The 14,393-nt window shown below is 34.1% G+C and overlaps 1 protein-coding gene across 2 annotated transcripts in view; it reads right to left on the bottom strand.

The window, feature by feature from the left end:
• LOC145688400 (uncharacterized) overlaps positions 1-14,393 on the bottom strand; it is a 484,478-nt gene that overhangs the window by 190,242 nt on the left and 279,843 nt on the right. For both annotated transcript variants that reach the window (XM_081762582.1, XM_081762583.1), the window contains one exon: positions 6,759-6,881. In XM_081762582.1, the coding sequence (XP_081618708.1) occupies positions 6,759-6,881 (123 nt within the window). The remainder of the gene's footprint in view (positions 1-6,758; positions 6,882-14,393) is intronic.

Genomic DNA, 14,393 nt, shown 5'->3' with positions numbered 1-14,393 from the left:
AAAAATCAAACAATACATAAAATTTAATGGCATCCCGCAAACAGCATGACCTAATATGACCAAAAAAATAAAAATTCACAACAGGTATTGTAATCCGTGTCAATTAAACAAATTGAACCAACCGGCAATCAAAATGCCAATAACTATAACAACAACTCCACAATCTGTTAAAAAAAAACGCAATCAATATATTCAGCCCTTTCCCCGAAACAAAAAGAAAAACAAATATATTCTAACTTTTCAAAATAAACTCTTTAAGGTCTTAAACGCAAAAACAATAGCAAAAGCACTAGTAAAATATTATTTTAAACCATAAAATTCCACAAATTATATTACCAAATCAAGATAAAAATTTTACCAGTAAAATTATAAAAAAATATGCAAATTACTTCAAATTAAAAAAATACAATCAAGCCCCTTCAGGCCACAAACAAATTATGTAAAACGTGCACACCGTACCTTAGGCAAGTATCATCGTCATTATATATCTAAAAGCAAACTACTTAAAATACTTAACTGACTTATGCAACATTTGCATTCAACACAACCCTCACTGAATCACTCCAAACACCCCTCATGAGTTAATATATAATAAATTAGCTAACATACCAAAACTATTACAAAAAACCTAAGGAGGTTAATTATGCATATAACAACTATGTCAAAGTGTTGCGTAAACGTTTGCAAAAAAGTTATAATTTTACAAAACATAAATTAATAAAAAAAGAAAAAAGAATACTATAATAAAACAGCAAATGCTAAAAGCGAGTTACGTATTCCAGCCCCAAAAATAAGGTGTTATTAAAGAATAAAACAATTAAAAAAGTAAATCAAAAAATAAATTCGCAATTTATAGGGCCATTTACTGTACTAGAATTTCAAAGTAAATTGCACTATTAAACGCAAAAAAAGTAGCTGTACATGCTAACCAATTAAAGCTTTATTACTAACAAAAAAATAACTATATCCCTCTTTTCACTGTGTAATTCCTTCAGGTATAAAAATGCTTATATTATTACTCCTGCCACTTATGCTGCTGTTGTTCCCAGCGAGGGTAGCAACAGAAGACATAATCTAAGTTCAATCACTCAACAAAGTACCCAGATTATATTATAAATTCAAAAAATGAATTTCAGTTATATAATAAGAAATGAAAGCTTGTCACTTTCTTTAATCTAAAAAACTTAAATCAAGCTATAACACATGTACAGACTTAAAAAATCATATATCTTTTAAAGCAAAGTTCTTCTAATGTAGCTCAAAAATTATCAATTTCAGTTCCCCGAGGAAAGTCAGTTAAGTATGCCTTTTTTAACATAATGAACTTAAATATGTTCATTAATAATAATAAATTGATCTATATCATTCAATTACCCCTAACCAATCGTGTTAAATACAATGTATACAAACATATCCCATTTCCTGCACCCTTAAATAAAGATAATTACTTTTCCATTCAACCTAAAAAACCCTTTTTATTGTAAACGCATCCAAGCAGTATTATAAAAAAATCAATAAAAAATCAATAAAATAAATCAATCACTATTTCCATTAGTGTTTGAAAGGAGACTTTTCCCATCACACCCGCGCATAATAAAAAAAACTATAAAATAAAGTTAATAAATAAAATATCCTCTATTCCTTTAAATTGTGCTAAAAATTGTTCAATTAGGCAGTATATATTAAATTCAATTAAATAACAGTAAATGGTTATTTGCTATACCTCAGCCAAAAAAGCTTACAGTTATATGTAAAAAAATAACAAAAACTGTTGTCACCAATCCCTCAAAAACGTAAAATTAGCTCACAAATGTCAAGCCTATTGTACACATTCCTTAATTAAATCTCAACAAGTATATCAAGCAAACAATTCAATTAAAATATAATACCAAAATTAAATAATACTTTAAATTGTTCTGTGTTTTCAAAAACAAACTCAAATTAAATAAATTAAAACTTAAATTATCAATTATAAATATAATCAAACAAGCTAACAACAGTCTATGCAGGTCATAAGATAAAAAATAAAAAAATAATAAAACAAAATTTTAAAAAAATAAATCATAATAGATCTATATTAGCTTATTCAATATCCACATATCTTACCAGTGTAATAATTGTAATTATAATAAGTGTCTATTTTTATTATAAATGCAAATGCTATAAACCAACCAAAAGGTGGTGTCAAAATCATTGTCTTAGGTCAATATGTTTCAAGCCTACTATTATAACAAATGTTGAAACAAACTCCTCTAAATACAATGTAGCATACAGGGTGTGCTAAAAAACGGTACAACTAAACAAGCTCAACACAAAACCACAAGCTAAAACACAAATAATAAACAAAAGGGTGACTTGCAGCAACAAAATACGCTAATTCTTTTTAAATTTTCCTGTCCTCTGGTTGCAAAATTTTCTCTTAGGGGGGAGGAGTGTAAGATACACGAATTTTCAATACTAAAATTTTATTTTTTCTTTTGGATGTCGCAAGGAAACAGGAGAGACCAAACAAAAACAATACGTCTCCCTTTCATTTCCCCTTGCCTCCTACAAATCAGCTGCTATATTACTACATATCTCTCACCCTCTCCGTAAAAGAAATCCGGGGTTAAATAGCCAACACGTTGCAACTAAACTTTCTAAGCGCAATTAAAATAAATTGCACTGCCTTAAAAAAATTCTAAAACCAACCCAATTGCACACTCAAAACAAATATAGTATCTAAAAAACAAAACTAAGTTATAAACAATATTCTAAAATATTCAGCTTTTAGTACTGTTATAAAAATAAAATTGCAAACACATTAAATAAAAACCTTTCCCATAAGAAAGGACTTATAAATTAAATTTTATAAACACATACCTAAAAGTATCAGCTGTGAGTTAACGAATAACTATTCGTAATGTTTCTCAAATTTATCCTTATAGAGTGTGAAAAATGTAAAATGGTACTAGTTAACATTTATGTGTAATCCCAAGTAAATAAAAAATAGTAACTTTAGAGTAGGAAAAGAGAGCAGCTGCTTCCTCCCAAACCAAATGTTATGTATTTTGTGTAATGTCATATATAATATATATATATATATATATATATATATATATATATATATATATATATATATATATCCAAATTCCTCTCGTAAAAGTATAGGAACACTACGCATAAAACTAAAAACTCAAGGAAAGTAAATAAGCCTTTCTAAAATCCAATAAAAAATGAAAAATGAAATGAAATCTTTAAGTTTAACGTTCCACGGTTATGCCGGTTAGGCTAAAGAAGACGGTGATAATGTGAAATGAATGAAATGGTGGAATGAAGAAAGTGGGAGGAAACGAGAGAACATCGAGAAAACCCACGAGCACGGTGTCTGTCCGCCACAAAGTCCACACGGCGCGAGCTGGTATCGAACCAGGACCCCAAGCACCGGAGGTGAACGCTCTACCACTGAGCCACCGCGCTCCCCAAAATCCAATAAAGAAATATAAACTTAAGCTAATATACAAATTAACCAACGCCCAATTCTAAGAGTAGTTTAAAACTTCAAAGACGCTCTCCAAGCGTCAGTTAACGTTCTCAACTCCATCAGTGTCATACCACATGTCCGCGTATTTGTTCATCATTGAACTTAACATATTCAAATTATCTCCACAAAATCAGTTTCTAACTTCCTCTTTCAATCTTCAGTTCCAAATTCTATTCGTTGCTCTATCAGTATGTTCAACTCACTTCGGTTTACAAACTAAAATTTCAATTTCATATTCTATAAACATTAGCTATTACATCTCATTCATATAAGTAAACTTTTCACTACAACAACTTAAACAAAACTCTTTAACTCGTAAAATTTATTACTTATACATTAGTATATATAATTATATAGTATAAGTAATTATATAATAATTATATATATATATATATATATATATATATATATATATATATATATATATATATATAATTATATAGAGTAGGCCTAATTATATAGTATAAGAGGTTTTAGCTGCTCTTCCGCTCAAACTGTGGAGACCGTAGCACTACCACTCAAGGAAGTTGGGTACTACGAACTATTAAAAACAAGAACGAATCAAATCATTTAGAGCGCTTAGTCTGATAGAATTAGCCAATGATGCACTCAGCTAATGCCAGTAGCAGACGATACAGTTAGTTACAACTCTAGCCGATAGTGCCGCAGAATCACTTTCGTTGCAATGTGGGAAAATATTAATTCTCATTAGTTATATAGGAAGTAGTTCATTAGGGTAATCAATGATGTTGCTCACGACTTTCAGTATGCCCCTCGTAATTGGCAGTTACTTTAAAAGAACACCAGATAACACATGTTCTATCAAATAGCATTGTTGGAAACTCTTTATATCATTCAGTGTCAAACGTTGACATATTTGTTGTACGTATCAACAAATAAAAATAATATTGCAGGACAGTATAGTTTAAATTGCGGGATCGGAACAAATTCAAATTAGAAAAGAAAAATAAAAGCAAACAAATTAATACCTAACTGAAGAGTGCAAAACATTTTCTGATAGTAAATCTAGCAAGTTAAACATGAAAATATCATTTCACATTCTTAAGGGAAAAGGGGTAGCCCCAGACATTTTAACACATTGAGTTGCCCCTTGGTAAAAAGATGAAAAATTGTTCCAAAATAAGTCTGAACTTTTTTAATGCGAACTTTATTGACAAATCGAATATATCAACAGAAATGCAAAAATAATGTAATAAACAAATGATAATACACATTGCTGTATTTCATATATTTCGAATATTGGCGGGTTCTAAGCATCATATTATACACTTAGAAGAAACAATAAGGACACTTAGACACGAAGGCGAGAGTGATCACATGTGTAATAGATATCTGTTGATTCAATAGGGATGCAGTTTCATGAGCTATCGCAGGATTCACACTACACCGAGTCTTCATTGAATGTTTCATACAGTGGTGCTTTCCTGTTCGTCTGGTCATATTCTCTCTTTGTCCGTGAGGTGGTTCTTTAGCTACTTGCGACTTCCTTTGGTAGTTCCTGTGCTAAAGTCACTTTTCATTCAATTCACGTCTTATATGGTGAAGATGTAAGTGTCCCTCCCTCCAGTTCTTCTGATTCATGACGCAAAACACCTCTTGCGATTCTCCGACAATGGTGACTAACTAATCCAGAGCTCTTTACTAGTTGATGGACGAGAAGATTCTGATTTCTCGGCCATATTTAGAAAACGTGGATCCGCTGCAGACGACGAACAAGAAGAAGCTCACTTTTCCTCAACCGCTGCCGAAGTATGGGTCTTCATAGGTAGGCCTATTGTAACATTTTGCAACAGGAATCACGTTTGCGGATAGATAGTCGGTGTCTGTGAATACCTGAGAGTTAAGTGAATATATTCCGGCGCAAACAAATTCATTAAGATCAATGATCATGCGATACACCTTTCGGTGTGCCTCTGAAACAAGTTGCGCTACATCGTATTCTGTTATCTTTACTCAAGCACTGTTGCACATCCACAGTGTACAAGCTTCATTGTATGCGTCTTTAAACGGCTTCGTAAAACACCTGTCAACGGGTTGAGACTTATGAGTGGTATGTGGAGGAGTTCTGAGCAGAAAATACTGTGATCCCTCGAATACTGAATCACATTCAATTCCTTATGGTTGGCATGTCCATCATCAATTACAGAACTGGGTTCTCAGAGGAAGGATGACAGAATTTCACAAAGTCTGCAACCAAATTAATAATGCATCACTCGTTATCTAATTAATACTTTGTGCTACAGCAATACGTCTCTCGTTCTCTGATGCGGAAATATGAAGAGGGTCAGTACAAGCTGACCAGTAGCAGTTATGCAGAACTCCAAAGTTATATTTCGACCTCTTTCACTCAACGCCAATTTGCCCAGTTTACTCAACGTAAACTCGTTTCCATTTTTCACATATTACTTTGGGATTAACATGAACACACGATACCAGTTTCATCCGCGTTCAATATTCGTGATGGTGGAAAAGAATATTTGTCTATCAGTATGCACTTATTTGTATAGGATTTATTCCTTATTGAATGTTGTTGTTGTCAATATACTTGTAGACATAGGCAATCTAAGAAACAAATTGGGATGTCACTTCATAAACTTGTAGTAAAAATATTTCACAGTATTCAGTTTACCTTTGTTGAACCTGTGATTGATTTTTTTGTTCTTCAGTTAAGTCAAATTAGTTTTAGTTTTTTTTTTTCGTTTCAACTCTTTTTCATACACAACGGGGAAAGTATTTTTGAATCTCTTAACTTACGTGGAACACACAATTTCAGTCCTTGCCTCTGCTGTGACAGTGTCTCGCAGAGAATTATTTGGGACACCAAATCTGTTGTTTGAAGTATCTACGTGCATTACGAGCCGAGAAAAATGCCTGAGACGGGTGGTCTGATAGTAGCAATTCAACAGCAAATAACACTTGTAAACCGTAGACTTTAGCGAAAATTGTTTCCTATAAAAGTCATTTCTTTTTCAATAATGCTTCCAAAGAATTTGAATTTAATACCGCTTTCTGTTTAAAATTTTGAAGTTGACGACACTCCGTGGAAATATCCGCTACGCCACTGGATATGGAAGTATCACCATTTGATTCTGCACATACGATTTGGTCATTCAATTTTTTGTTTGAAGTATATACGTGCACTACGAGCCGTGAAAAATGCCTGGGACGAGCATTACAGCTAGTAAATAGAAAAAAAAAAAAATGGGAATATTACCTGATCTATTGTCAGTGTCATTCTAAGGTTGAGGCTCACTAACGTGGGAAAACAAGGAACCAGATTCAGCAATACATTAGGTTTTATGTGCCGTTGATATGATACATCCAACCTCTTCAAGTTCTGTAAAGAAAATAAGATAAAATGTTATGTTCTATCACAATTATTACATATTGAGTCATTGAACTCAATTTATCTAAATACAAATCAAAACATGTTTGTAATATATGCTATCGGTGTAATGACGTGTAACGTACACATAAACCAATGACATTTTATTTCCACATTGTGGTAATGTTTCCTAGTCTGTGTTATTTTTCATACATAGAAATGCTTTGTGACATATCGATTGAATGAAATGTAATGATCGCCCTTTTTGTATATACCTACGTACGTTTCTATTCATAAAAGTCGCAATGACAAAAAATGCCATTTCTTCTCAGATTTTTTCTTTTAAATTAGAAAGAGCAAGGAAAATATGTATTTTCAATTAATATAGTTTATTTTTTATCGATTTTATGCTTGAGTTAAACAGTGCTTTCCTTTTCGAGACAATCAGAAATATTGAATATGCCCTAAGTATTTTATAGCTTGATTTAAATGCTTGTAGCTATAACAAATCAACTCGGGAATTGTCATAATATTGTCTACATTATTGCAATGATTGGCTATAACGTAGCAAGGAAAGAACTCTCAAATAGTGCATTCCTTCAAGATATATCAAGATTATCGGCATACGAGTCAGTTTCGTTGCTACTTACTAACCCTGTGAGTTAAGAAACCTTCAGATATATATTTGGTTGATGATAACTTTTCTTTAATAATTCAATATATATATATATATATATATATATATATATATATATATATATATATAAAGTAGACGGCCTCTGTGCAAAGCGCCATGATTTTTATTAAAATATCGGTGTGTTACATCGATATTTTTAATAACAGTATTATGCCTTGCTCAGATAGTGTATGCTATTTCTATTTTAAATGTACCGTCGTTAGCTTAAGTGCATTAACATCGGCGCTTGATGAGTATGTGGCTGCAACTTTCTCCTAGAAAGAGCAGGTTCACAGGGATCCATGATACATTTTTTTAGACTCCAAACTATGCTATATATATATATATATATATATATATATATATATATATATATATATATATATATATATAAGTGTCGGAATTCTTATAGAACGGCTTTGATTATCTATCCGTCCGTTTGTCGACAAGTTTCCGAGTAACAGAGGTAAAAGATATTATCTCCAACGTTTATCTTCATTGAACGAAAATTGTAACAAGTAGTGAAAAAGTGTTATTTTTTTTAAACAATTTAGCAACGTACAATGAATATCCCAAACACACTACCAAAGTAGAAAGTGGTTCAAATTAAATATTACTTTCGGTCTCAATACTGATTTTCATAGAGCAAAAACTAATTTGCATGCATTTTATTTTTTTAATTGATTCGGCTTCACAAGAGTAGATTATATATACTTCATTAATCACCTATTCAAACTGAAATTAGTTCATATTGGCAGTTTCTAGTTTCAACATTTATCGCCATGAAACAAAAATGATAATAGATAGCGACAAACTGTTTTCTGCAATCCATTTAGGGTCTCAAGGGTGCATACCATCACAACTCACAGCACCCTAGCTAAAACAGAAGTGATTGAAATTTATTACTTTTCTGATTTCAATTTTCAGTTGTTTTCTTTTAATCGATTCAGCCTCTCAAGGCTAGATTTTATCTTCTATTAACCTCTATTCAATCCGAAAGTAGTCCAAATTAACGATTTTCGGTTTCATCCTTAATGACTTCTTGATATGGATTCGGCGTACAAGGAACAGATTCTATCTTTGATATTATTAATCTATTGCAACCAGTAATTATAGAAAAATGAAATGAAATCTTTAAGTTTTACGTCCAACGCTTATGCAGGTTAGGCTATAGGAGACGGTGATGATGAGAGATGAGTGAAATGGTGGAATGAAGAAAGTGGGAGGAAACGGGAGAACCCTGAGAAACCCACGAGCACGGTGTTTGTCCACCCCAAAGTCCACACGGCGCGAGCGGGGATCGAACCAAGGATCCCAAGCACCGGAGGTTAACGCTCTGCCACTGAGCCACCGCGTAGTAATTATAGGTGTTCTACTTTAAGTGTGAGTATTGAATTGTGATAGTTTGGAAGTCTACTCTAATTTCAAACTGAACTCAAAAAATCTGAAGCTTTGGAAACGTCCTAGGGAGGTGCGAATATGATTAAAATTTATTTTGAAAGAAGATCCCGGTAAATATACGGGGTGCGTTCACAAAGTTTCAAGACTGAGTGTTATCTGAGTAGGAGCGCATGCGCAGACCCGTTCTACCGACAGGGTGCAGCTAGAGGGTGTCAGCTAAGCTCCGCACAAGCGTCAATTTTCTCCGAGACGCGAGACCGAGTAGATCGCTAGTGACATGAGTGCGTGTCAGTGACCCCCGTCGAAACCTGAGTGAGTGGGAAATGCAGCGACATTTGGAGCAGCGTTATGTTGTCAAGTTCTGTGCGAAACTGGATAAAGCGGCTACAGAGATTTTTTGTATGATTCAGGAAGCTTACAAAGAAGACGCCATGTCACGTGCAATGTTTCCATATGGCACAAGAGGTTCAAAGAGGACCACGAGGACGTTGAAGATGATGACCACCCTGGGAGACCTGCAACAAGCTTAACTGAGGAAAATCTGGTGAAAGTGCGTGAGCTCTTAAACATTGACCATCGTCTTAGTGTTAGATTAATTGCCGATGAACTGGGATTGGGTCCGACTACTGTGTTCAAGTTAGTGACAGAAGATTTGAAGATGAGAAAAGTGAAGTTTTGGCGCAGCTCAATGTGGCAACACTGCCGCATCCATCCTACAGCCCCGACCAAGCTCCCAGCGACTGTTTTGTTCCCCCGAATCAAGAAAGACCTGAAAGTGAAGCGATTCGGCACGATTCCAGCGGCCCAGGCGCCTTCGAAGATGTTCCTTCACAGCCTAGTGCTCGAAAACTTTCAGGGAACCTATGACAATGGAAAACCCGCTAGCAGCGGTGTGTTGTTGCCCAAGGGTCATATTTTGAAGACTTTTAGTTCGTTGTGCAAAATGTGTAATGCATTCGTTACTTTGGGACCAGTCTTGAAACTTTGTGAACGCACCCTGTATGACGATATGTCAGCACCACAAGTTTCTAACAGAAAGGAACTCCCGCTATTTGGTGAAAAGTAGGGATAATGTGTATGGCTAGCAATCAGGCAATCTGCTTTCAGATCTCACAACAGGTTATATTTATTTTGATGCTATAAAACACCATTGCATTCTAAATGTCAATGGAAACAATTAAACGAAATGGAAATTAGGTGAGAAAATAGAACTAAGCACACTGATATATCATGCAAATATGTAAACTTGTTCAATTTGTTCATTCGGTTACAGAAATTCTGACCAAGACGCAAGCAAGTTACATATTTATGCAAAATACGCGAATTCGTTGCATGTCAAGCGGTTAGGAGACTCGGCTCCAATGCGTGTGAATTCTCTTGTCGCTATATAGTTAGCATAAGTATGCTTCGGGTGTTCTTGTGTGGGAAGGCATAATGTTACTTGAACATAGCGTCCTTTAATATTTTAGCTCACTGTCAACGCATTGTGGCACTGTACTGTTTCTTCACGTGCGTATATCAGAGGTGCAGCAATCCTCAATTTTTTTCTGTGTGAATGTTAATGCCCGGTCGCATCGAACTGCAAGTGATGTAGTTCTTGGAACGTGATAATATCCAGCGAGTGGACTGGCCTGATTCTTCCTTAGACTTAAATCACATCGAGCTCGTTTGGGATACTAACGGGAGACGTCTTGCAGGACGCTCAATTGCACCAAGAACCATCCAGCAGTTGTCAACACCGCTAGTGGAGTAACGCAACTCTATACTACAACAAGTCACTAGCAACTTTGTGAGTAGCATGTGATAAAGTTGTATAGCATGCATCGCTGCCCGTGAGATCACACAACAAATTAAAGACTATTGCACTCCTGCAGTATCAACGGGACATCATGTGTCGCAGTGTGCTCAGTGTAGGGTATTGACTTGGTATAAAATTGTCATTGTTCTTCTTCTAATTGCGAGTTTCTTTCTGTTGTTTCCTATGTCATACTGTAGCACTTATGTTTCAAGTTTTACCATTCTATGTCACTTGGAAGTGACACAGAATGCGAAACTTACTTTCGTTCTTAAATTTTTACAACAGTGTATATACCATATAATAAGTTATTAATTTAATTTGGATGTTTGTAGTTACAACCGAAACTGATAAAAGCGCCCTTCAATTATATGAAATATTAACTGTCAACAGACAGCCGTTGGTATATATTGCGTATAGATAATGGGAAAGTCTACACGTGTAATTTGAAAAGCCAGCATTAAACCAGGAATATGAACCTTCGAGCTGTCGCAAAGCAATTTTGTTTATGTAGCTTAGTAGCAAGCGGTTGTATTTGCAATCTCAAGGTCATGGGTTCAAATTCTGTTGGAGAAACTTATTTTTATTTAAGTTTTGAAGGTAAGATGTTTCCAAGTTTCCTTTATCTCGTAATCCCGGATGCACAAATAAGTTTAATAAAGCACAAGCAAAGAGAAAAATATTAGTTTATTGACAATTTTAATTAGGCCTATATTTGCATCTCTATAGCACGTTTCTGAGATTTTTAATTATAAGAGTTCAGAAACTTTAACCTTTCTTATCTCTCTAGTATTCGAATTCAGATAGTTGTTTACTGAATCAAATCGATCATCTAGACTATATATCATCTCAGATAAATGTTCTAACAAATAGACTACAGAGGCAATTAAAAAAAAAAAAAAAACTCGGGATCTACATTTTCACTGATAAATGTTCTGGTAGCTTAATGTAACAGACAAGAATTCGAGAAATTTAAAATCCGAATGTTTTCAGAGATAGTATTGCACTGGTGCCAAAAATAACCTTTAACTAGAAAGACTGATCCCTTAATTCTCTAGTCAAGCACTGTATCATAGATTCCTGTGCAATTTTTCCCTTCCTGCGCGTAGGTCATGGTCACGTATAATCAGCACTGATGCACTTTTGCTCTCAATGATACATAATCCGTCCAACTAATCCGATTCTGTATTAAACCAACTTTATTAGATGTTACTATTAATCACTCACCTAGGATTGCATCTTACTATTATTCTCGTATCTTATTTTTGCCCTGCACAAAGTTTTATTTGTTCATAACATGTTTCCAAGTAGTCCTATATACATCTCCCACACATTTCCGTTTCTACACTTTCTTCTTCTATTTTAACAAAGTATTATCCTCATTCTAGGCATTGAGTTAATTAATTATACGTAGAGTCATATTTGGACATCAGCGTTATGTAATAAGCTGTGCCGATCCTTTTCTTCGTTTTATTCTGAAACTTATACTTTCCTTAATGTTTATTATTATTATTATTATTATTATTATTATTATTATTATTATTATTATTATTATTATTATTATTATTATTATTATTATTATATTGTCTGAGTGAGCAATTGTTTCCAAATGAGGTCAATTTCTTCAATAATTTAGGACTAGCAGGTTTTTTTTTTCCTTATATATATATAAGGGAGGTGAAATTCTACACTTGTACTCCACATATTGCCTGGACTTCATTATGCTACCCTGAATAAGAGAATGCAAAAGAACAGTTTTGCGAGCCCCCTGCTCCTCGCACATCATATTCCCCTAGGAGTCAAGGATACCAAATGTCTTATAAAAGTGATCATTCCCCGTTTGCCCGTCTTTCGTAAATGAAAGCAGATAATGAAATGTAACTAATTACCACAATCATAAATAATGTTGTTCTATATCGGAAGAGATGACAGAAGCATTGTCAGAGTTGTCATCCGTGGAAATAACAGTGTTACCAAATTGACAGTTCTCCAAAAATGTACCTTAATTGACATATGGATTTAAACAAGGCTGTATTGTGTTAAATTTTATTGCTTATAATGCAATTATATAAAATAGAATTCTTTCATATTTAATAGCGCATAATTACGAGTTAGATTGTCACGGTTTCAATGGACGACTTCAGTCTTAATTGTAAGAAAATATAGAATACAGCTTAGGGTAGTGGAATGTGATGTGAAACTAAACATTTCTATATTTTTCGTTTGGTGTTTACGAGGTACCTGGGCAACAGAACAAACCAAACACAGCAAACATACATTATGTATTAACACCATACATACAAACTTTATGCATTAACACCACTGGCCTTTCCAGTCAAATGTAGGAAGTGTTTTTCTAGATTCTTGAACATTTAAGACGTATTTGTGTCCATTAACATAACCTATTCTAAATTGGGCAGCTTGGGTCACCAAACTCACAGCACTTTCCACGCCTTGACTATGGCAAGGTATAGGTTCGATTGGAAGTGGTCCATCAAGAGCTTGAAGAAGATCCTCACTGGTTACATTCCCCAGAATTGGAGGAGGTGTAATCGGTTCACATTCCCAATTAATCATATTTAAGTAATCGTCTGCTTCTAAATTAAGGGTTTTTGGCAACTGGAAGTCTCTTTGTTCGCCAGAGGTTACTTGTCTTTCTTCAGTGATTTGCTGAATTGCCTTTTCTCTACAATACTTCTTTGGGTCAGTCAACATTGAAAGAAGAATATTTTCCGGATGAGCAAAATAACTATTATTTTTCAGTACCTTTTTCATAACTTCCTTGTGTAGTTCTTTTAGATCAGCCCTGGCCACGGCGAGCAGATAGTGGAAACTCTCCTCGTGAGCGCTCACGAGCATTCTACGTGCAAATACCATTGTTCGTGCTTCGTGAATCTTCGGGTTTCGTCCTTCGAGGAGCGGAAGTGTTCTCAACCTTGGCGGTAATCACTAGCCCACCAAATAAAAAAAAGTATGTATGGTAACTGATTGCCATTTAGTGTAAAGTGTTTTTTACAATGTGGTAACCGTTAACTATAGACAACACAAACTTGTAACAGCAATCAAATGATAAACTATGTACGTTCCTTTTCTTCTTTTTTCTTTCCTTTTGTTAAAGAAGGATGTGGTGGAATCAAACCAACGCTTACATTTATAAAAATTTGCTAGTTTGCCCAATGGAAAACCGGTTTTCAATAGATGTATATATATATATATATGTATATAAAATAATCAAGTTCTTAATCCGAGTGTGGATTTGTTATATTATGTTGTTTCGCTTTTTGGGAAAAGAGAGTCTGTTGATACCAAAAAAAAAAAAAAAAAAATACTGTAGCACTTGTTTGTAATTATCTAAGTATTATCTCCAGAAAATTAGCTTATGAATGTATGTGTGTACGAATAGGCTTAGCAAGGGGCTGGTTGTGGAGATTAGAAGCCACTATTACACCATCAATAGGAAGAATAATATTTCTTACTCCACTTTTAAAGTTACTTTGATCGCAAAGAATCAAACAAAATATTAAGAGAGCCAAAGAGATTTTCCATTTTTAAGAGTGACCATTAGCCCTAGTGACTACCATTAGTGTTTTTTTTTAACAAGGAGTGTCTTTTTAATAATAAAAAACATATTGTGCCTGGCTGGTTGCTTGCC

Source organism: Thermobia domestica, chromosome 6 (genome assembly GCF_964235325.1).
Source record: "Thermobia domestica chromosome 6, izTheDome1.hap1.1, whole genome shotgun sequence".
NCBI classification, from domain to species: domain Eukaryota; kingdom Metazoa; phylum Arthropoda; class Insecta; order Zygentoma; family Lepismatidae; genus Thermobia; species Thermobia domestica.
The sequence above is the reverse complement of the archived record's forward strand: the minus strand, read 5'-3'. Positions and strand labels throughout refer to the sequence as shown.